At 44.3% G+C, this 24603-nt stretch overlaps 1 protein-coding gene across 8 annotated transcripts; it reads right to left on the bottom strand.

Annotated features, from left to right (window-relative positions):
- Window positions 1-615: 615 nt before the first annotated feature.
- Window positions 616-21686, bottom strand: HNRNPF (heterogeneous nuclear ribonucleoprotein F). 8 transcript variants are annotated; one of them, XM_068547511.1, is made up of 6 exons: window positions 21602-21671; window positions 21208-21275; window positions 9159-9738; window positions 8598-8741; window positions 6591-6650; window positions 616-2532 (listed from the first exon to the last, which is right to left on the bottom strand). In XM_068547511.1, the coding sequence occupies exon 6, from the start codon at window positions 2479-2481 to the stop codon at window positions 1234-1236; it is 1248 nt and encodes a 415-aa protein (XP_068403612.1). In that variant the 5' UTR covers window positions 2482-2532; window positions 6591-6650; window positions 8598-8741; window positions 9159-9738; window positions 21208-21275; window positions 21602-21671; the 3' UTR covers window positions 616-1233. The 8 variants fall into 8 exon arrangements, with proteins under 8 accessions (XP_068403612.1, XP_068403613.1, XP_068403611.1 ...); XM_068547512.1 differs by having other exon boundaries at window positions 8598-8735; XM_068547510.1 differs by having other exon boundaries at window positions 8598-9247; window positions 9573-9738.
- Between the last annotated feature and the right edge of the window lie 2917 nt (window positions 21687-24603).

Here is a 24603-nt window from a genome sequence, read left to right as displayed (position 1 = left end):
GACGGTTTTAGTGTACGTGTTAAGTTTAAAATGATGGATCGCTGTGTGCAGAGCTACCTGAAATTTGGAACTTGTTTCCAACAGCCAGACAGACAATTTTCTAGTAACAACTTGGAAATAGGTTTCTAACTTGAGAACATGCGTATCCTGCAATAACCAGTAACTGTAACCCAGCAGTGTGTGCTCTAGAAATAATCCTAAGTATGGAAGAAAGACTGTTTAAATCAGCACATCTTATATAAAAAAAAAAACATAAAATTGTGGCTAATGACTCAATGTATGTAGCACGCAAAACTAAAAATCTCTAGCTATGAACAGGTGCCACCCGGCATAAAGCAAGGGAACAGGACATTACAAATGGCTGATGAACAGAACACAAGTCACAGGAAGATGGGACTGTAGGCTTCTATTCTCATACTCTGTAGTCACCATTTCCACTCATATATTTAATGTTTTAAAATCTGAATGTTTAATTTAGCCTCGTTTTAAGAATACAAGGGAAATCACACTGCTAAATTTTAAAATTCACACTGAAATGCAGTAGTAAAATGAAATTCTTCTCAACCACCCAGTCATTTTGCTAGTTTTTGGTGAGTATATAGTCTGTGCCAGTCATTGTGAAAAAGTCTTTTTATTTTAAGAAAAAAATTTAGTTAACAAAAAAAATTTAACAAGTTTCACTTAGCAAAATACACCCAAAAGGAAATCACAGTACAAAGAAAGTTTTAAGTCAAGGCCTCACCAATTCCTACAGTATTAGTAATGTGTCTCAATTTTCAAAACTAACTTTTAAAAAGCTTAAACTTAACCTAAGAGATTTTAAATGAAAATAAACTAGAATGAACAAACATGAGAAATGTTCCTCTTTGAATTAGGGATCTAGCACCTTGAGTTTTCCAAAAAAGCACACCTCCCCAATGTGTTCACGATGATGTGGTGTAAAAGATCCACATTTAATGTACTTAAAACTACTTTAACTCAGATAACATCACTCCAGAAAGTACACTACCAAAATGTTGAGAAAAGCTGAAAATGGTTTTAGTTTACTCAATATAACATGCTAGAAGAAAGTTTGCATGAGAAAACACTGAAGAGGTAATTTTTTAATCCAGATTTTACAAACTCATGGTGCAAAATGGGTCCCACAGCTTCCTCTAGAGTAATAACTGCTTTTCACTGCTTGTTGGCTGCCTGTGAAAATTTGATTGAAATAACTCAAAAGCTACTACAAAACTAGTCATATCCACCCATGCTGTTCTGGCCACCATAGCTAGCCGCCCCATAACAGCCACTCACGGACTGGCTCTCAAGGCCACTGTAAGTGGATGGGGTTGACACCCCTATGCCTTGCATCATCTGGCTGCTATATGCCCCGTTGCTGGACCCTGTCGTGGAATTCAAGAAAAGTTCTATGTATCTGTGTTGCATGTTGGCCCTGTCTTTGGACATGGCCGCCACAGCTTCTTCGTGAGTGGCAAATTCGACATCAGCTTCGCCGGTCACTCTTCCATCAGGGCCAATCTCAATATGGACTCTCACCGGGTTGAGTGGAGAGAAGAAGTTGTAAATGTCGTTCTCCGTCGCTTTGTAGGGCAGCCCCCTCATGTGGACACAGTGTCCAGTGGTGCTCTGGACAGTGAACTCGCCATCTCCATACCTTTGGTCGTACATCCCAGAGAGACAGTAACTGAGGTCTCTTCCAAACAGGTCGGTGGTGAAGCCGTAGCCATCGCTGAGGCCACTGTACTCCTCATAGCCCCCGTAGCCTGCACTGTAGGCACCGGACCTCATCCTCTCCAGGCCCGCCTGCTTGACAATGCCGATATACCTCCTGGCTGTGCCAGGCCGGTCATAGGGCCCCGGCCGCTGCACTGACATGAACTTCAGAGGGGGATCCGAGTATGACCTAACTTCTTCCTGACTGCTCTTGAACACCTCAATATACCTGTGCCCTATTCTCTCCTTGTGCTTCCCTAGGGCCTTCTCAGCTAACTCCTGTGAGGCAAACTGCACAAAGGCTTCCCCTGTAATCTTGCCCTCGGGGTCCACAGGCAATGTGATCCCGTTTGGCACGATTTCCAACCCTGAGAAGAACTGAATGATTTCTTCCTTGGTGCATCCAAACGGGAGTCCTCGAAGTCGCACGAAACCATCATTGGCGGTGTCAGCACTGTTTGGACCACTGTGCTTCAACACCCAGTCCATCTCGGTTCTGTGGGACTTGAACACCTCAATGTACCGATGTCCCATGCTTTCCCTGTCTTTTTTAAGGGCCATTTTTACATCATCTTCTGATTCAAGTTCAACAAAAGCCTCACCACTCTGCCTGCCTTCTCTAGTGTAGATAAAATGAACGCCTGCGACCCCATCATGAATTGTGCAGTCGGAGAGGAAATTCTGCACATCCTCAACAGAGCAGGACCAGGGCAGGCCACGGAGCTTGACTACAAAGCCTTCACCTCCCTCGGGGCCCAACATCATGGACACTTGACAGAGCAGACGTCAAACAAACTTGGATGCGGCTTTTTGTGGCTGAAAAGAAAGCAAAAACTACTTTACATAAATTTTCATTTAATATGTATAACAAGAATATACAGTATATAGCTTCCATTTTACAGATGAGGAAGGATGAGTGAAATTAAAAGACATTACAATACATGAGCGGAGAGTCAATCCTACGTCTCCCCAAAAATAGTTACATTACTCACAGATAGACTGAAAATAACAAATTAACAAATTTAGGGGGTCTTAAAAAAAAGAAAAAAGTGACAATGGAGAGTAAAATTTGAAGAGCAAAATAGTGATCTGGAAGCTTCAGTCAATAAGACAAAATCTACAAATTCTTATGGTCAATTACTATGAGTTCTAGAAGGAAAGACAAGAGAATGAATTGAGGCAACATTCAGAAATACTAAGAACTTGTCAGAACTACAGGAAGACAGATGAGCTGTACTGTTGCATTGCTAAAATAAAAGGCAAGAGAGGGTAGGTGTGACCTGGTACTTTGAACACAGAAGTATTGGGCACGGCATTTTCTTGTTTTATTTAGTCCACGTTATCTGTTGTGATGAAATTTGGTGGTTCATTTAAAACAGCTCTTGTGTGATTCTTCAACTACAAGCCATACATTTAACCAATTTGCTTGTTTGTGGCAAGACACTACAGAAGCAAAAAGACGTGACAAACACAGGCTATTTTAAATCACAATACAGAATAACATTTCCTGTGACACTGGGATGAACCAGAATCAGTGTTCTCATCAGCAACAATGCTGCAAGGATACAAGACAGCAATGGCTTCCAGAGCCTAAGGAAGTATCATTGTTCCTATTGTCAACTCAAACAAAACCTGAGTCAAGTGTGAGGTCAAATTAAGACATATCCAAACAAACAGATAAGTGCATCAGCAGAATATCAGTTAAGTGTGATGCAAATGTAAAAATCAAATTATATCCTTCTCAGTTTCACATATTAAAAAAGGATCAACTGGGAATTCTCTGGTGGCCCAGTGTTCAAGACTCAGCACTTTCACTGCCATGGCCCGGGTTCAATCCCTGGTTCGGGAACTAAGATCCCGTAAGCAGCACAGTGCGGCCAAAAAAAGAAAAGAAAAGAAAAGAAAAGAAAAGCGGGGGAGGGGGGAAGATCATAAAACACATTATGGGGACTTCCCTGGCGGTCCAGTGGTTAAGACTTCGCCTTCCAGTGCAGGGGGTGAGGGTTCGATCCCTGGTCGGGGAGCAAAGATCCCACATGCCTCGAGGCCAGAAAACGTAAAACAGAAGCAATATTGTAACAAATTCAATAAAGCCTTTAAAAATGGTCCACATCAAAAAAAAAGGAAAAAAATCTTTAAAAAAACACATCATGTTGATCAACGTAACACACATATTTTGCTGTGTTTCATTGAGGGACTACAAAGGGAATGAACTCCTCAGTGTACAAGAGGCATGACAGGTGCCCTTCCTGACAGGGTGTCTGTCATGAAGTGCAAGTGGCATCTGACACCGAAGAGTCCAAACTGAAAGAGTAAAGGTCAAATCCATGTAAAGGGCTGTATTGTGAAGAGTAGAGGTTGAGTCATCAGATAGCAATATACACATAACAGAGAGACAATAAAAATACAGATAGGACCCAAACTACATTCTTAGTGATCAATGCTCAAAACGGGCACTAGTACACGGAAATTGTTTCATGAAAATCGTCATTTCACATCAACTGTTAACACAGATGTAGCCGTTAAAGGTAAGAGCCGCCTTTTCAAGAAATCTCGGCACGTTGGTCATTATGTAGAAAAAGATAAAGCAGAATCCTACCTCAGATGAATCCCAAAACTATCCCAGATGGAATGGGGTATTTACACTATTAGAGCAAAATAGGCAGATTTCTAAAAAACCCACAATTTAAACAAATTAGAAAGCATGAATGGTAAGTTAAGAAAAAGAAAAGCAAACTGCTAAGAGACACAGTGAAGCAAATTAGAACAAGATTTAGAAATTTATAAACAAGGAGTTGCTTCTTCTCATAGCTGAGCTTGTTATCTGTGGCTCTGCTCCGGCAACTCCACCTGCCCCGAGAAATCCCCATCTTCACAAACTCTTCACAGAACACTATTTTCCTTATCAATTAAGGAGATTATCTCATTTCTAACCAACCCTGTAATATACACCTTCCCTGATACCAAGTTTGCCTCCAGCTACTTGCTGATTTGCTTTCCCTTTCAGTAAAATCTCATCCTCAAAAGGCCTCTACCCACCCCCACCATAAAAAGAAGGGCATGATCTCACTCTGCCAAGGACCTCCACTGGCAAGAAAGGAACATTTTTTTATCTCCATCCTTTCAGTTCCCACAGCAGGATTTAACCATTCTCTCTGGAAATCCTTTCTCCCCGTGGCTCTTGGTTTTCCTGTTAATTCCTTAGGCACTCTGCCTCTCTGAGCCCTTCCTCAAGGTTCAACTGGTATGCAACCACTGGCCCTTCTTTCTTTTTCTGCCCCCCACCCCTTGTAGGCAGCCTCACCTGATCCTTATATGTCCAGGGCCAATTCTGGGCTCAGGAACCCAAGTTCCCAGCTTTAGGCTCCCTGAGGCCAAGACTGGTATACACAAACTCTACTCCATAGTACCACCTATGTACCACAAATGAACACAGCCTTTTTTCTGTAACTCTTCTATAGCAGCACCCTGGTCAGCCTTACTTGTCATCCAGAAGCTCTAGAATGAAACTAAAGTAATCCTTGAACAACTCCCAAGCCCTTAAATCCAATGAGCTCATCATTTCTTTGGGGGTCATCCCATTCTCCACCCTTATCCTATTCCTAACCCATACCTAAATTCTATTCAGTAACTCTTGACTCCAACAAGTAATAAAGGTTTCTCACATCTCTTCTCAGTCCCTAGCACACTGCTTGGCATTATGATTTGAATTATCAAATCATCATCTTCTTTGTGCATTGCCCTCATATCCCTTTCTACTTCCTCTTTCTTTCTAATCCCAGTACCAAAAGCCCTTTCCAGGACACATTCACATCTGATCCTTAAAACTTTTCCAATCCTTACTGCAACCTAATCTGTAGCTCTTTTAAAGTGACTTTACGTCACTCTCCTGTTCTAAGACCTCAGTGGCTTCCCACCGCCTGGAACACAAACCATGGGGCTAAGGGGGCGCTCAGGCCTTGCAGCTCTGACCTGTAACACACACTCACATCACTTGCATTAAAAAAAAATATATCCTCTTATTCCTGTATTTCTCTGTGCCTGGAGTGTGCCAGACTCTCTGCTGCCTTGGGTGTGACACACATGGTAATTATCTCTCCAAATATACTCCACCCAACCTTCTGTCTAGCTAAATCCCACTAATCCTTAAGGTCTCAGCTCAAATATACCACCTTTCCCATAAAATCTTCCTCTTCCACAAATTAAGTCTTACAGTTCTATGACCCCAGAGCATTCTAGGGAAACAAATTCATGATTTGTTTAAAACTCTTCAAAAATGCACGAGAGCCTAGCAGGGACAGACTGATCTGTTCCGTAGGTCACTGTGGTCCCACCCCCAGCACAGCAGGCCCAAGATTAGCAAGAGATTAACTGATGGCCAGGTGGGGTCAACACCACCCTCTAGAATATGGCAGCCTGGTTAGGTTAAAAAAGACAAGCAGGGGGAAAAAATAAAAAAAAGACAAGCAGGAAGTATAAAAGAACACAGACATTTCATGTAAGGACTACTTAAAACGCCCAATATAAAACAATTATAAATGTTTTTTGTTTCAGAAAATAATGTTTCAAAAATAAAGTGACTTCTCCTCTAAAGGCAATGTGAGAGCACTCTTCCAAAACACCTACCTATATTTCTAATGTACATAATGCAATATCCTCATCTTTGCCCTCAGAATCCTCTACATTTGAATTCTTTGCAGACTTACAGTACTTAGAACATTAACACTTGAGAAAGTTAAGAAAGCTGGAGTTCTGCTCAACGTTAGATTTACAGCTAGTGAAAAAAAAATTTACTTCACACTCAAGAAAGTTTTCTGTGTCAATAAAATAAATCAATTACAAACTGAGAAATTACTTTTCTTAAAATAGCTCACCTTAAAGAACAGCGGGGGATGCCCACAGTCGAAGACACTCCAGGCAGGTAACGAACTGTCCTAAAAAAGAGCGATAAGGCCGTCTTGCCTCAGTGCCCCAGCACTCCCAGAGTGAGCACAGCCAGCGGTTCCCCGGCTGGGCTGGGCTCCGGGCTCCGGGCTCCGGGCTCCCTTCCTCCGGAAAAGCCAGAGCCCGGGCTGTGGGAGGCCGTTTACAAAACCGCGGGGCTGCCTTCAAGAAAGTGCACGCCCGCCCGCCCCCACAGCTTTGAGACGCTTCACCTCTTTCCTAGGGTAACGCCGAGAGTACCAGCCTGGAACTCTCCACTTGCCCTGAGAGACGTACTCAAAACGCGAGTTCTTTACACGAATACCTAAGCCCGCTAAGGCAATTTAAATATCGAGGGCGGGAGGGGCACTATCGGGATGGAGCGGAGGCAAGGTCAGCGCGGTTCCAGGAAGCCGCGGGCGGGCGGGCAGGGGGCGAGGAGCTGCGGCGCCGACCCGCACGGGGGACCAGAGGCGTGGCCAGATTTTCACAGGGATGGGCTCCAGAGAAAGCTGGTTTGCTAGAGACTGTACCAACAGTATTTACAATTTACAAGCATCCCTGGAGGACTAGGTGGAGATACTCAAGATTTTCTTTCCCAGTTTTATGTGATAGCTTCACTTCTTGAGACCTAATGTATTTGGTCTAACATTAATCTTTTAACTGAAGAAGAGTGAGGGGAGGAAATGTTGAAATACGCTTTTCAATAGGAAAAACATCAGTACCATCAACCACAGCCACAGGACAAAGCTGTCCCCAAAATACTGTATGTCCAGCGAATTAAGTTTGAGAATTAAAGCACATTCTTAGTTTCAGAAACGTAGAACTGAGAAAGTCAAGTTAATTTCTGAGCCTGTTGTCTTAAGAGGTAATATCTGCCTTTCCTTATTAGCGTCCTGTAATTATTACACGAGATACTATTTTGGAGGAAAGACCTATATAAATGTAAAGTACTACAATTTAAGAAGTAACAGTTGCAAATTCTCTAGAAGAGGGTTTTCAAGAGGCTTCATCAACCGCCCCTCTCCTCTGCCCCCCCCAGAAAAGAGTGAAATCTAAAGGGTAGAACCCAGTCATCATAACGGGCCGAACCCCTTCTGCCTCGGTTTATCCCTCTTCCTGGCTCATTCCAGTGTGGTCCGCACACCAACAGCTGAGGCGCCTCCGCGGGCACGCACACTCGGGGGCGGCCAGAAGCAAGGAAGCCGATTCTCACGAGACTGAACCGCGGCTCGCACACAGTTGAAGCGCTGAGGGGGAACACTGGTCGCCCACCCCCCCTCCCCGGCAGCACCCTGCAATCGCTGCTGGCGGCGGCGGCGGCTAACAAAATACTGCTCTCGGGTGCTGCAACTGGAGACCCACTGAACTGAACGTACCGAAAGGGGGGACAACCAAGGATCTTGCGCGCGCGCGCACACACACACACCCGCAACTAGACTATGACGTAAGTGCGCACACGGACCACCCGAGGATCTTGTTAAAATTCAGATCCTAAAACAATAGATCTGGGCCGGAGTCGAGACTCAGCATTTCTAACAGGCTCCCAGGACTCCTGGGACGGTCTCCAGAACGTGCTCTTCCTCACTCTACTATACAGGTTAGGCAGGATTTAGTTCGGATCCAGGTGGACCAATCAAGATAAACAGGGCGCGCCTGAACGCACGGCTGATTAGGTTTCTCTAGGGAGCACACAGGGCGCTTTAAACTGCACCCGCACCGTCTCTCTTGAGAGACGGGAACTCGGCGGGTCCCCGGCTTCACCCCCTTTATTTGTGTTCCAGTGAGGCCTGAAAAGCATTTCGTCCCCATCTGTAAATGAATTTTAACCTACAGCTGGCAGCACTCAGACTGTTCTGGCTGTCTTAATCACTCAGAAAGTTCTACCTCTTAAATCACGGTCTGCGTGAGACCCCGCCTCAGGATTACGCGGTTGACTCTTTGGCCCTAAGACTTACCGCTGAAAGGAGCAGGACCGATTTCTATCTTCATGAAGCAAACGCGGTTCACAGCCAAAGGACCCCCAATTCCACCCGACGCTTAAAAACGCAGAGGATTCCGGGGAAAAGCCAGGTGCATCTCCTTTTGTTATTAACCTGAAACTGAAACTCAACTGGCTGTGGGGAAACGCTTCGAACGAGGCTTCAAAGTGCGCTCTCAAGATCGCGGGCTGGCAGGGGCGCGTCTGAGCGATTTCGGCGGGAAGCGCGGTATGGGTCCCGAACACCAGTCTCCTGGCGGAGGCACCGGGACAAGGTGCAGGGGTTCGCTCGGCCTCCACCGGGCGATCCGACAGTCTCGGGTCGGCCAAGCCCTACAGGAACGCGCGACAACAGGGCGCCCCATCCCCGGGCCTGGGCGGGGTCAGCGGGAGCTTCCGGGGCGGGGCAAGCTACGGGTGGGGGGAGGGAGGAGAGGCTTCCCGGGCTGCGCGAGTTGGGGGGAGGGGAAGGAGGTCACGAGGCTAAGGCTCCCCGAGCCCGGAGGTGGAGGGGAGCTCCCGGGGCAGGGGGACTCACTGGAGCGGCAGAAGGAAGAGGTTTCAGACCGGGGAGGGAGGCGGGAAGTGTTGGCGGCGAGGTGGGGAAGAGTTCTCCGGCCGGGCTTCCTGGAAACGCGGGGGGTTGGGGGGGAGGGGGAGGCGGAGCTCCCGAGTCAGAGGGGCTTCTAGGGGCTGCGAGGAAGAGTTCCCGGGACCCGAGGTCGGCGGTCGCCTTCCCGGGCTGGGGGCGGAGCTCCCGGGTCGGGTCGGGGGGACTTCCTGAGGCCGTGGGGTTGGGGGGGGGGAGGGGGAATTCCCGGGGCAGCGAGGGGGAAGAAAGAGTTCCGAGGGTATGGGGGGCGGCTGTGCGGGAAGAGGTGGGGAAGAGTTCCCGAGACCCTCGGGGGTTGGGGGGAGTGCGGGCGGGGGTCGTCCGCTCGCTGCGGCTCACCACGACGGGTCCGGGGCCTGGAGTCCGGAAGGCCGGCGCGCGGGGCTGCGTCCCGGAGGCAGAGGCCGCGTGACTGGGAGGGCGGCGAGCCGGACGTGGGTCACGGGGCGTAAAGGAGGAAGTGCCACCGACGGGCCCGCCAAGATGTCACCAATGGAAACGCGTCCTGCAGGTGCGGCCCGCGAGGTCGGCCAAGGCAGGAAGTGGGAGGAGGAGGGAAGGAAAGCAACGAGGAAGACCGTTCTGAGTGAGCTCTCAGAAGTGCCAGGGTGGAGAAAAGTCCAGAGTACGGGCGGAGGGGAGGGGTGACCGGCACCACTCATGTGGAAGGAGAAACCATAAAATTTAAATTAAAAAAAAAAAATCATCTCTGAAGGCAGGAAAGGATTCAGAATGGAAACTAATGAACAAAAGGTAGAACGTCTTTGTGTATACAGTACCTTGTTTTGTAGATTTGGGCCTAGTCATGTAAATATTTTTGCACAATTTTAAAAAGATTAATTTTAAAACACACAATTCTTAAACTTCATAACCTAACAAGCAGTTACATTTTATTAACTTTTGACTCCTAATTCAAATGAACTGGAAAACAATTATAAGGCAATTGCAGTAATCTTAGCAGTGACTGTATTTACATTAAGAAATGATAAAATTTTAGTTGTAGCTATGCTGCTGTGATTTTTTTTAAAGAAAGTCATTAGATATACATCTGATGCCTAGAATATGTTTCTAAATAATCTGACTGCAGGGAGTCGGAGTACGGATGAAACAACATGGGCCATGATTTAGTAATTATTGAAGCTGGGGGATGGGTATATGGAGTTTCATACTTTTGTCTCTACTTTTGTGTATGTTTAATACTTTTAGTAATAAAGTTATCTAAGAGGAAAAAGTCAATCTATTTACTAGAAATAACGAACAAATTACAGAATTTACAGGGAAAAGGTTCTAGGTGAGAATATGATAATGCAGCCTACAAAGCCAGACTATGGGTAACTCGACAAGCACAATAGCCAGGCATTCAACAAAATATCTCCAAGGGAGCACTTACTGAATAAAAGAAATTTAAGAGAATTATCAAGGATTCACAATGCATGGGACATATTTGGATCTTGATTCAAACAAATTGATCAACATTTATGAGACAATTTAGGAGATACTTGAACACTGATTTTACTTATGTCAGATACGATAGAATTGCAGTTATGTTTAAAAACAAAGGAATTAATTTTTAGAGATATTTTAAATACTTGTTTGTAGGTGAAATGGTGTGATGGCTGGGATCTGCTTCAAAATGATCTGATTCAAAATCCAGCCATCCCACAGAAAGTGAGAAAGACACTAAAAACTCATACACTCAAAAGAAATAAAACAATATTCTGAAGAAAAATTAAGCCACAAAATGGGCTTGTTTTTGGAAACAGTATCTCTATGGAAATGAGTATCTTGACCGCTTCACGAGCACTTATTTCACTTCTTAAAATCCTCTTCAAAATACATTCTTGGTAATTTAAACGACTGGCATCCATTTTCTCACTTATTTTATTTGCATGTATTTGTTGCAGTTAAGTAGCGTTACATGTTCTTTCTTGGCTTAACTGGTTGGTGACACTGGCTAACTGGCTAGTCGAGTGTTAATAATTGATCAGTCATGATAGGGTTCCTGCCGGGTGAAGGAACAACATGTACAGAAGACACAGGGGAAAGTGTAATGCTGAGACAGAAAGCACCTCAGAACACCTGCAGCCAGCGGGGAGATCCACAAAAGGGGGAAGCAGAGTAAGATCCTCCAAAGCCCTGAAGGCCTGATTCGGTATTTTGGATTTTATTTACTCTAAGAGAAGATACTTAACTATTTCAAAATGGAATGTAGTATAGAGTTTTGCTTTTCAACAGAACAGTCTAGCTGCTCTCTGGAAAATGAATGATGGGAACAGATGCATGGAGACGGGATGGGAAGAAGTGAGACAAGTTTAGGAAGAACTGATGTTACGTACCCTGCAACAAAAACATTGTGGTGGAAACTGAAGCATGTGAAAGGATTTGAGTGATGTGCAGTAGATAAAATTTACCCAATTTCAAGTCATTCATTAACCCAGAAATATTGTGCACTTACAAGATGCAGGTACTGTGCTAAGTCCACAGAACAGTGGACTAGGAAATCAATAAAGAAACAAACAAACGTATGACAAATTCTGAAATAAATAAGAAAACAGGGATTAACTCACATTGGGGTTCTGAGGAAGTGACATTTAAACAGATCAGAAGCATGAACAGGGGTGGAAATGTTAAACTTTCTCCCCCTGGTAAAAAGCTAAGGTTTAAAAGTAGAAGTTAGAAGACCATATTATTCTATTTTTCCTTTGTACATTACCTACTTATTTCCCCCAGATACTTGTTCAATATATAATGCAGCCGTTTGTCAGGATATGTTTTGGTATTGGTTGCTTTGTAAAAATATTTTTATTTTATGGTGAATCCTTTTTTTTTTTTTTTTTTTATGGTGAATCCTTTTAATCTTTATATTCAGTTCTTACTAAATTCAAAAAAGAGAATTTTAGGTATCGTTTCTGCTGCTGTCTGTTTTCCACTTGAGGAGCACACATGGGGTCTGGGGAAGAAGCAATTCCCAGTCATGGGACAGTATATGAGCAGAGCCCAGATTCCTATTTGTTATGGATGTTTTCCTGTTCTATTGGAAACTACACTAGAAACCTCAAGTCTCTTCCAACCCAGCAATTTTATAAAGTCCCAATTCAGTGGTTCTTAAACATTTTTTTGCTGTCAGGGACTCCACCTGAGACTATGATGCAGGTCTGGATCAACTTTTTAAAAAAGTATACCCCCTCACACACAACTGTACCTAAATTTTCAAACAGCTCATGCCTCTCAAGTGTGAGAACTCTGACCTAATTTGTACAACATACCAAGTTCAACACATAAAACCACCTAAGGGCTATTAAAGAAAAGAGAAGCTTTAAGATACAAAGTACTATATATAAAATAGATAAACAAGGTCCTAGTGTATAGCACAGGGAACTATATTCAATATCCTGTAATAAACCATAAATGGAATATGAAAAAGAATATATATATGCATAAATGAATCACTTTGCTGTACACCAGAAACTAACACAACATTGTAAATCAACTTAAAAAAAAGAGAAGCTATAGGTAGGGTGATTAAAATAAATGACATTTTAAATGTTCGTTGCTATTACTACATTTTTATCCATCAAAGAAAATATATCATAATTTGTAAGCAATAGGAAAGCTGTTTTCCATCATCTTTTACCTATTAGGCTCTTTAGCTTACTGTAGCTAAGTCTGGGGTAATAATACACAGTTTTCCTCTGTTTATTTCTCAAAAGCTGTGTTAACTAAAAAGCAAAAATAGTGTAATGTTAGGTAAATTATGTCTATAATGCTTGTACTGAAATTAACACAAGGGACAAATTATTAGCCACCACAGAACAAGCAGTCATTGCTCTGTATTATTGATTGCATTAGTGACTCAAGAATCAAGATCTAAAGTTGCAACAGAAAAAAAAGTATCAGGTGGGGTGTTCATAAAAAGAAACCTCCAGGGACTTCCTTGGTGGTTCAGTGGGTAGGACTCTGCGGATCCAAGTGCAGGGGGCTGGGGTTCGATCCCGGGTCGGGGAACTAGATCCCACACGCATGCTGCAACTAAGTCTGCATGCCACAACTAAGGCCCGGTGCAGTCAAAATAAATAAATAAAATAATTAATTTTTAAGAAAAAAGAAAAAGAAACCTCCAGTGTTAAAGATAAAAATCTGTTCCCCCCAACTGAGGGAAATATTTCATCATCTGTATTAATGAATGCCCACAGCCCCTTCAGGAGGCCTAGAGCTTCCTCTTGGGTCTTGGTGGAGAGCTGACATCTTGTCAGGTCCCCTGCAGCTGCCATAGGAGTGGAGGCAGCTGTAGCTCCTTGTGCTCCATGTTTGCTGCTCAGGGGACCATAGCACACTGCCCCGGGGGGGGGGGGGGGGCGGGGGCGGGTAGAGAACAGAGCCAACAGGAGGAAAGGAACACGACAATGTACTTGAGAGGGGTTCCAGCACCAGAATACCACAAACCGGACAACGGCTTAGAACAGCAGACAGTTTTCTGGGAACAAGAAGTACTGTACAAAACTGTAAATATTTTAACAGAAAAAATAACAAGCACTCTCAGATACTTGATTACAGAATAAAAAACTTTCCAGTGCTAAAAATTGAGTTTTGAATTTATAAAGTTAGTAATGAATTGAAAGAAAGGATAGTGGCTTGGAAAACCAAGTGGAAGAAACAGCTCAAAACAAAGAAAAAAAAACCAGAAACAATGAGGGGAAAAAGATGAAATTCAGAGGAGTAAGAGATAACATGAGACAGGAGAAACAACATGTGAATGATAGAAATTCCAGAAGGAGAAAAAGACAAAATGGAGGTGAGAACAGATAAAGAATGGAAGGAAACTTTCCTGGCTTAAGATAAACTCAGTGGTGTAGTTCCCAACAGCTACTTTGAAAACACACAACCCAGGCATACGATGGTAAAAAAAAATTTAAAGTACAGAGAAAAAGTGCTTTGGAAAAAGAGCAAGTTAGGTACAAAGGATAAAAATATGGTACCAATAGCCACACACTGCTACGAAGCACTCGAAATGTGGCAAGTACAAACTGAGATGTGCCCTAAGTGATAAAATTTAGTACATATAAAGTGAATTGCAGGGAATTCCCTGGCAGTCCAGTGGTTAGGGTTCTGCGCTCTCACTGCCAAGGGCACGGGTTCGATCCCTGGTGGGGGAACTAACATCTCACAAGCCTCTCGGAGCAGCCAAAAAATATTAATAATAGTAATTAAATTTAATTTAAATTTAAAAAATTAAAATGAATTGCGAACATCAAAAACAAGAACCTCAAACCTCAACTTCAAAATATTGATTACATATTGAAGTGATACTTTGGATGTGTTGAACCAATCACAATATATATTAAAATATACTAAATTAAAATATTAAAACATTTTCCAACACATTCTATATACAAGGCCAGTATTAATTACCCCCTGTTATGGGCTGAACATTGTGTCCCCAAAATTCACATGTTAAAGTCCTAACCCCCAGTACCTCAGAATGTGACCAGGTTTGGATATAGTCTTTATATAGGTAATTAAGTTAAAAATGACATAATTAAGATGGGCTGTATTCCAACATGAAGAAGGGGAAATTTGGACACAGATAAGCAGAGGGAAGACAGCCATCTATAAACCACAGAGAGAGGTCTGGAACATATCCTTTTCCTCAAGCTTCTTAAAGGGAACCAAACCTGCTGACACCTTGATGTAGGACTTCTGGTCTCCAGAACTATGAGACAATAAATTGTTTAAGTAACCAAGTCTGTAGGACTTTGTTATGGTATCCCTAGCAAACTAATACACTTGTAGATATCAAAACCAGACAGACACTGCAAGATAACCCCTTATGAGTATAGACACAAAATCCCAACAAAATACTAACAAACTGAATCCAGCAGCCTGTAAAAAGGATTATACACCGTGACCAAGTGGGATTTATCCTAGGAATGCTTAAGAATGCTTAAGGGTGTTTCAACATAAGAAAAGGTACTGGGCCATCTGCAGCCACAAGGATAGACCTAGAGATTATCTCACTAAGTGAAGTAAGCCAGACAAGAAAGACAAATATGATATCGCTTATATGTGGAATCTAAAAACAAAACAAAAACGAATAACTTATTTACAAAGCAGAAAGAGACATAGAAAACAAACTTATGGTTACCAAAGAGGGGGGTGAAATTAGCAAGCTGGAATTAACATATACACACTCCTGTATATAAAATAGATAACCAACAGGGACCTACTGTATAGCACAGGGAACTATACTCAATATTTTGTAATATACTCTAAGGGAAAAGAATCTGAGAAAGAATACACATACGTATAACTGAGGCACTGTGCTGTACACCTGAAACTAATATATATTGTAAATCAACTATACTTCAATTTAATTAATTAAAGAAAGAAAATATACTGAAATTAAGATAGTGGTGATAGTTTTTACAACTTTGTTACAAAAAAAAAAAAAGCACCTCTGAACTGTACCCTTTAAAAAGGTGAACTGTATGGTATGTGAATTACATCAAATATTAAAAAATTTTAAAAATCATTCATATCATAATTCTATTGGACAGCACTATTCTAACCAAATATTCATGTAAAGCAGAAGAGACCTCAATTAGGGGAAGATGAAGAATGGAGATGTCAATGATGGACCATCTTTGCACGTAGATAAACTTAAAAGGAGAGAGTGTGGTAGGAATTTGTAAAATATACTATATGAGGATTTTTGTAAAAGGCATACTGTAAGGGAAACATAATAGTTTAGAATTTTTTTCATTTTTGTCATTTTTTCCCCTTAAATGATTATCGCTTTTTGTGTCCTGTTTAAGAGACCTTTTTCCTAGCCCAAGGCCATATGGATATTTTTTAACTTAAAGCTCTGTTGTTTCCATCTATGTTTTTTAACATTTTGATCTACAATAAACTTGGAATTGATTTTCCAAGAGTTTTAGAATTAGTTTATCAAGTTTCACAGGCTAATTTCACTCATGAACTCACATGAAAAATTCCTAAATAAACATTAGCCAACCAAATACAGCAATACACAAAGCTATTTAATACAACATGACCAAGTTGGATTTATCCCAGGAATGCAACTGTAATTCATCATTTCAAAGTCAATCACTGATACTGTCACATTAACATATTGATGAAGGTAAAATATGGGCTAACTAAGAATTTTTCATGTTTCTAAGAAATACCCTAAATAACAGAAGAAAAATAGACATGGATGAATTGTCTTTACACTGGCAGTAAGGAAAACTTTCCTGACCATGACTCAAACCCCATAATATAGAAAAATATACAAACACACACACGCAAACAAAACAACCTAAACCCTCTTATGCATGGCTAAAAATACCATAAGCTAAGCAAAATACCAATGATAAAATGGGAAAGACATTTGCAATTTATTTCCCAAAAGTGTTAATACCCTTAAGGTACAGAGAGAGCTTCTAAAGAGAGAAACAAAAAGTCCAACAATCCAAAAAAGAAAATGGGCTAGAGGTAAGGACACTTGACAGAAAAAGGAATGCCTTTAAACACAAAAAGATGCTCAACATCACCATGTAAGATAAATTAGAATTTTAAATGAAACAACATTTAAAATACCTATCACACTGGCAAAAATACAAAAGTTTGACAACAAACCCGCTTGGAGAGGCTGTAGATCAGCAGACACTCTCAGATACTGTTTGTGGAAATATTAAATGGTTCAACCCCTATGACCAAGAAAGTGAAAATACTCCTGCAGAGGCTATCCATTGCAGCACAACCCAATTGCCCATCACTAGAGATCCAGTTGAATAAACTTTGACGGATCCACCTAATGAAGTATTAGGCCTTAAACCAAGGAAGCCAAAGACCACTGAAATTGTGTCAAGAAAGGAACCAATCTGAAGGGCTCCCACTGGCCAAAAATTGAATTGGAGCATCAAAGAGAATAAAAGCTACAGTGGATTAAAGCACACCCTATATGTTAAAATCCATGACTTCATAATGATACCAGAAAAATTAGTGTCTAAGGATTCAATTCATTATGCTGGATATGGATACTAAATATAAAAAAGGAATCAGAAACTTAACCTGCCTTTTATAAAGTACATCTTAATCAAATGATTAACAAAGAAAATTTCCTCTCTACAGAAGTACACCTGCTAATAACTGAGAAGGAATATTGAATTAAAACATCACTGATCTGGAAACAATCAACAAAACAATGCGTTTAGAGAACGAACATCAACAGCTGCTAACATCACAAAGAAGGAACACCAACCAATATGTGCCTCTGGCAGGAGTACACAGCACCTCCCATGCAGTATTTCAAAATAAAATCTCAACGGAATCAGGACAGCCTGTAGAGGATAACTATCATTTTACAGGAAATGCAGAGGACAGAGATTCAAACACCACCATGGGAATGCAGTCAGAAAAACCCAGAGTGTGGGGAAGGAAACCTACATGACACACAACCTGATTTGTTCAAAGAAAAAACTTTTAAGAATAGAGAACCTTTAGATCGTCACTGTCTAATAAGGTAGCCTCTTGTCATACTTTACATGAGGCTGGTACAAATTGAGATGTGCTATAAAATAAGCACACACTGGATTTTTTTTTTAATTAATTAATTTATTTTATTTTTGGCTGTGTTGGGTCTTCGTTTCTGTGCGAGGGCTTTCTCTAGTTGCGGCGAGCGGGCCTCTCACCATCGCGGCCTCTCCCGTTGCGGAGCACAGGCTCCAGACGCGCAGGCTCAGCAGCCATGGCCCACGGGCCCAGCCGCTCCGCGGCACGCGGGATCCTCCCAGACCAGGGCCCGAACCCGCGTCCCCTGCATTGGCAGGCAGACTCCCAACCACTGCGCCACCAGGGAAGCCCCACACACTGGATTTTGAAAGCTTAGTTCAAAAAAAAAAAAGCATGAAAAATATAATTTAAAAATTTACTGGGGAAAAAAAATTTTGGGGGGGACTTCCCTGGTGGCGGGCGCAGTGGTTAAGAATCTGCCTGCCAATGCAGGGGACACAGGTTCGAGCCCTGGTCCGGGAAGATCCCACATGCCGCAGAGCAACTAAGCCTGTGCGCCACAACTACTGAGCCCGCGCTCCTCAACAAGAGAAGCCACCACGATGAGAAGCCCGCACACCACAACGAAGAGTGGCCCCCGCTCACCTCAACTAGAGAAAGCCTGCGCACAGCAACGAAGACCCAACGCAGCCAAAAATTTAAAAAAATAATAAATTAATTATAAAAATTTATTACATGATGAAGTGATTATTTTGGGTCTATTTTAGATATATAACATGTTAAACTAAATTATTAAAGTGAACTATGCTCCTTTTTATCAGAAAATGTAAAATTATGTGGCTTGCATTATATTTCTGTTGGACAATGCTGCTGTGTCTTAAAACATAACTTGAGAGCTATATATCTACTAAACATATAATGACCTTATTCGGATCCCAAATCAAACCAACCAGCTATATAAAAATATTTATTACACAATCGGGTACATTTGAACACTGGGTATTTGATGATATCAAGGAATTACTATTTCTTTAGGTGTGATAATGGTATTGTGGTTATATTTTAAAAATCCTTAGAAATACAAACAAATAGTTAAAATAAACCAGGCTGGTCTTAGATGAACCTGGTTCTCCCTTTGCCCAGTCTTTTGTCTTCCACAAGAATCTTTGCTCAGGGCAACTAATTAGGGGCAGGGGCCCTGGCAGAGGACTGTCCCTGTCAGATAGACCTGAGTTCCAGTCCCAACTGTGTCCCTAGGACACATCTGCATGATGGGAATACAGTAATACCTCCTTGTACACTGGTCACGAGCACGTGATTAGAAAATGTGGTCAAACACCTAGCTCTGTCTGTGGATCCAGTAAGGGTCAATTAATGTGTTTCTACAAAGAGCCTGAGAGCCAGAGCTCAGACTGGAGAGGGCAGGTTGGTGGGAAAGTCACCTCTGCGGAAGGAGGCCCCCTCCCATTTCTGTACCCCCTTCAGGCACCTACTCCAAAGGGCACGCACCACGTGTCTCCACTCTCCCTCAGTTTGGGCCATATTCAAGGACTAACTCTCCTCCTAATCAATCCTTTCCCTTAAATCAATTCACATTTTTATTCGAGTTATTTTGTTTAAAGGAGCCTTGTAACAATACTCAAGTGAAAACCAGCCACCTGCCAGTTAAAACAAAAACAAAAAGCAACTACTACAAAAAGAATGTTACTAAAAGACAAAACTAAAAATAAAAAGGAGACCATAATATGGAAATCATAAACCTAATTAATTTACAGAAATGCATATAAGATGAGATCCCCAAGGGAAAGGCTGGACCTGCTTAACACCAGTTATAAAGCAGTCTCTCTTAATGTTCATTGAGAGCAGAAATTTACTCACTTGAAAATGAAAAAATCTTGTCTAAAAGTTAGCCCTGAAAACATCACTTTTCACTGACAGACCCTAACATTTTTGTCTAACCGGAGAACTCGAGGTATTTTCATTCTTACTAGAAACTCAGAAACAAATAGTTAACTTTTAAAAACGTGACTAAAAGTAAGAGTGAGAATTATATTAAGATCGATAGTTTCGATGATGTCCTTCACTAAAAGATTATTTGCAGCCTTCCACTCTCCGGGTTCCACGAGGGTCCGACCAGCCGAGGCCCGCCCCTAACGTCTGCCGCCCGGGGCCCCTCCCCCACCTCCACCGCCGCCCGACCCAGGCGGTTCCGGGAAGCGGCCGCTCGTGGGCCCCCCGGAGCCTCGAGAACACTTGTGAAGCATGCTGGTTCGTCAGGGCCTCAGGGGAAAAAAACTGCCGCGAAGGGCGTCCCGCGGGACGCGCGGGGCTCGCCGGTGGCCGGGGAAGGGGTCGGGGGGGCTCGCCTGGGCCTGGGGTTGTCTGGCGGGAACCTGTGGGGGTCCTCCGAGAGACCCTTTAAGGTACAGATTAACGGGGAGGGGCTGCAACCCCCAAGCGATTACGTAAAAGACCGGGGCCCAGGGCCGGTCGGGTCCCCGAGACTCGCGCGGCCTCCCCCAGGCCGCCCGGCACCGCCTTCCGTGAGCCACGCGGGAACAGGGCGGCGGAGGCGCGGCGCGAGCGCCGGCAGCGTCCAGAAGTTTCTTGGGCGCAGTCGAGAATCAGCAAAAGTACGTTCAAAGATAAAAGCAGCACAGGACAAGGAAAAAGAAATGGCCGAATTAAGTTCGCTCAGCAGAAATGTGGTCATCAAAGACAACGAAAACCAAAGAGTTTCAGCCAAAATACAGACACGATACCTCTGAGAGCAGGAGAGAAATGCAGACAAGGGCTCAGGGCACACACGCCGCACAGAGAGAAAGAAAAGGCCGCAAAGCTCGAAAGTGGAGGATCGGAGAGCGGGAACGTGGGAGGGGGGAGGAGTCAGGTACCCAACCAGTCTTGTGCAACTCGCGGACGCGTTCAGCCACGTGAAAGTACCGCTTTCATTTTAAAATGAACCCCCTCGCACGGTCGCCTGGTTTTCTCACCCTACTCCTGGCAGGGGCGCTCGGCTCTGCTCCCTCAGGAGTCCGCACGATGCTCTCCTTCCCTTCGTCGCTTCGGACTCTGCCTCCCCGACCCCAAATCTCAGCCCCGCGGTCCAGTCCCGGAACGTAAGGCCCTTGACCTCAGACACACCTCCCCTAAGCCCAAAGCTTAGCCCCGCGGTCCCCACCCTCAGTGGGCCTGGTCCCCGCGTTCGGTACCCAGTCGGTCCCCGGGTGTATGGCCCCTGACCTCAGATCCCACCTCCTCCGACCCCAAATCTCAGCCCCGCAGTCCCCAATCCCCAGTAGGCCCAGTCCCTAATCGGTCCCGGGTGTGCGGGCCTTCACCTCCGATCCCGCCTCTCCTGACCCCCAAATCTCAACCCCTCGGTCCTCCATGCTAGGGGCCCCATTCCCCGGCCGCTCCCCGGTATGCGGGCCTCGGACACGCCGCCCGTCCCACCCCTCACCTCGGCCTCCAAGTCTCCACGCCCCCGCTTTTCTTCACATCCGGCACCTCGGTCGTCCCTCTGAGCACCTAGAGCAGGGTGGAACGCGGGGGACCTGGCAGTTGTAGCTGAGGCAGTTGAGGCTTGTTTACCATCACTATGGAAACCCCTGGCAGCGCGCCCCGGGAGAGGGCCCCCCGGAGAGGTGGGGTCAGGCGCGCGGCGGGCCCGAGGCCACAACTGCCGTCCGTCGTGCGCACGCGGCGCTTCCGGAAGACCTTCAGCTCTCGGAGTGCCCTGCCCTCCCTCGGCCCTGCGCCCAAGCACCCGGGAACAGCAGCCCCAGGAACCCGCACCCCCGGCCCGCTCCCGGCTGCCAGCGTAACCGCGGGCCGGTTTCCCTGCAGAACCCTACCTTTTTCTCCAGGAAGACGCGGCGTAGTTCCACTTCCAAGACGGAGCCGGAAAGACGCAAAGACCACGGCGGGGCGGGGTCTCTGAGGCGGTCGTCTGTGGGCGGGGCCGCGAGGGCGCATTGTGACGCTCCCGGAGCGGAGCTAGGGATTGGCCGGCCAGGAGTAGGGCGGGGCCAGGGCCTGAGGACCGGAGGCGCTGCGGGAAGGGGAGGGGTGGGACGTGGGCGAGCTGTGGTCGGGGGAGGGGAGGAATTGTGGGGCATGGCTGAACCTCTGAGTATACTGACTGGGAGAGTCCCCCAAACAGTGAGCCCAAAGGACCCCTGGATTGAAGACCAGGGTGACAGAAGAAAATGAGAGTCATTTCCGGACGAGAGTGAAGAAAGAGGGAACCGGGAACATCGGAGACCGATAAAGGCGGCTCCGAGGGCAGGGTTTAGGGAGGGATTAGCAGGTTGACTGAGGTTGCTTACGTGACTATCACTTGGGCTGAGAAGCCCCAAGGTTTCTGAAGGTGACCCTCAAGACGCCGAGGCAATGCACAGTGTTCAGTCAGAGCCCCGAGCCGACTGGCTGGATGGTAGCTGAAATGGCTACCCTACCTGAGGCAGTGGAACAGATTCTTTAATGTGTTCTGGGATTAATAATTCTTACCATTTTATTTTTGGAGTCTCCATAAAGAGGAAGATATAAAGGCACTCACCACTGGTGAAGCAGAAGATTATTTTTTAAATCACCAGTTAAATTAAGGGGGTGCTTGGAATAGGGCCAGATTATGAATGGGCGACTATAGTAAAGGAAGGAGCAGTTTGTCAAAAGAAGCTGATTCCAGGAAAAAAAAAAAAAATGGGAAGAGTAAAAGGAGGAGGTGAAAATGTACTAGAAAACTGATGAGGCATAATTTCAGAGAACAGGTCCTACAAAAATCAAATAGGTATTCATAAGAAACCCAATGACTCCATCACAACTCAGGCTGTAGAGAAGTCTGTTTCTGGAGAGAAAATGCAAGTAGCTAATCTGAGGCAAATATTCAAATTATATCCCCCCCCCCCAAAAAAAAAGACTTCAGAATTTAGGGACTGAAACCAGGTCCAAGAAGACATGTTCATGCAATCCACTAAGAGGGCCTCTGAGCCATGGGGGCTTTTTGATCCCCTCAGCAAGTCTGACAGTTCTCCAGCATTCATAAATGATGCAATAATCTTTGAGCCCTTGTTTAATGAAAGAATAGGGCTTTGGCCTGATGATGAGCCTTCCCCTGCTCCTAGGGAGTCCACTACAGTATCTTTTGCAGGTGAGCACCAGCACAGTCACATGTCGGCCCTGTTCCACAGTAAGGGTTGGGATAGCTCAGACTGGTGCCACAGATCCCAGACCTTTTCCACAGAGAGCCATCTCATCTCACCAACTGGAGGATGCTTGCGCACACCTGGTCCACTTGGACTACCTCCTCAGCCGTGGGGCTTTAGAGGCCTCCACCTTTTCTTTTTACCTGTGTGTCCGCAAAAGTGTCTCACCTAAGCTCTGAAATCGAAAAAGACACATTGTTTGATTCTTAAGAGTACCTGCACAGAGGTGCACCTCTACTGTCTGGTTTAAAAACAGTTGAGGGACTTCCCTGGTGGTCCAATGGCTAAGACTCTGCCCTCCCAATGCAGGAGGCCCGGGTTCAATTCCTGGTCAGGGAACTAGATCCCACATGCTGCAACTAAAAAAAAAAAAAAAAAAAATCCCGCATACAGGAACGAAGATCCCGCGTGCCTCAACTAAGACCTGACGCAGCCAAATAAATAAATAAATAAATATTTTAGAAGTAAAGTGAAATAAAAACAATTGAATTCAGCACAAATGAAAATCACCCCAAGATGTATCCTCTTACAGATTGACCTGCCTGCTTATTTCCTGTTGTTTATATAAATAGATTATTATCACAGATTTAATACCTTTTAATAAGTATTTTAAGTTGTAAAAAATAAGCTCGTCTCTGGAAACCACTCGTCCACAACAAATGGTACAGAGGTTTGTATTGTCTAGAATTTTACAACTGGTATCCCTTGAAAGAACAATTTGCCCTTTAAGCTTTGATACACCCCTCCCCTTCTTTCCCAGGAGTGCACCTGGATAGGCAGGATCACCAAGGCTCAGAGGAGGCTCTTACTCAAAATCACGTTATCTGTCAAATAGCAGTGGCAATAACAATAGTGAATATGTATTGCACCTTCACTGTGCTTTGCACTATTATGAGTACTTAATCTCATTTAAGCATCATAGCAACCCACCAGTAGATGTTACTACTATCATCACCACTTAGTAGAAGGATACTGAGGTATAGAGTTGTTAAGGCAACTTTCCTAAGGTCACTCAGCTTGTGGATAGCAGGTCTGGCCATTGGGCTAAGGCACTCTCTTTCCAGTGTCTTGCACTCTTTAAACTGCTGCACTCTATTTCCAGGGTCTTGCACTCTTTAAACTGCTGCACTCTCAAGTGCAGTGAGAGATAGGTCTTTCAGGCTGGCTCCCAAGCCCCTTATCTGCCTCCCTTTCCCATCTGAAAGAAGGAAAGAATGAAGTGAGAAAACAATTGAACTGCCCAGCCACGGTATAGGTCCAGTCCAAATGTAATGATTCTCCTTTGGTGCTGTAGTAGCCAGAGATGAAGGATAAGATAACCTAGGTGAGATGCCAGCAGGCTCAGCGGTCACAGCCTTGTGTGTTTAATTTTCTTGACCAATATAGAAAAATGTACCTTTGAAGCAGCACCAATGCCTATTCAAGAAATAAGTCACAATAGCCAGGACATGGAAGCAACCTAAGTGTCCACCAACAGATGAATGGATAAAGAAGATGTGGCACATATATACAATGGAATATTACTCAGCCATAAAAAGAAACGAGATTGAGTTATTTGTAGTGAGGTGGATGGACCTAGAGTCTGTCATACAGAGTGAAGTAAGTCAGAAAGAGAAAAACAAATACTGTATGCTAACACATACATATGGAAT

Source organism: Eschrichtius robustus, chromosome 7 (genome assembly GCF_028021215.1).
Source record: "Eschrichtius robustus isolate mEscRob2 chromosome 7, mEscRob2.pri, whole genome shotgun sequence".
In the NCBI taxonomy this organism is placed as follows: domain Eukaryota; kingdom Metazoa; phylum Chordata; class Mammalia; order Artiodactyla; family Eschrichtiidae; genus Eschrichtius; species Eschrichtius robustus.
This window is presented reverse-complemented; position numbering and strand designations above follow the sequence as displayed.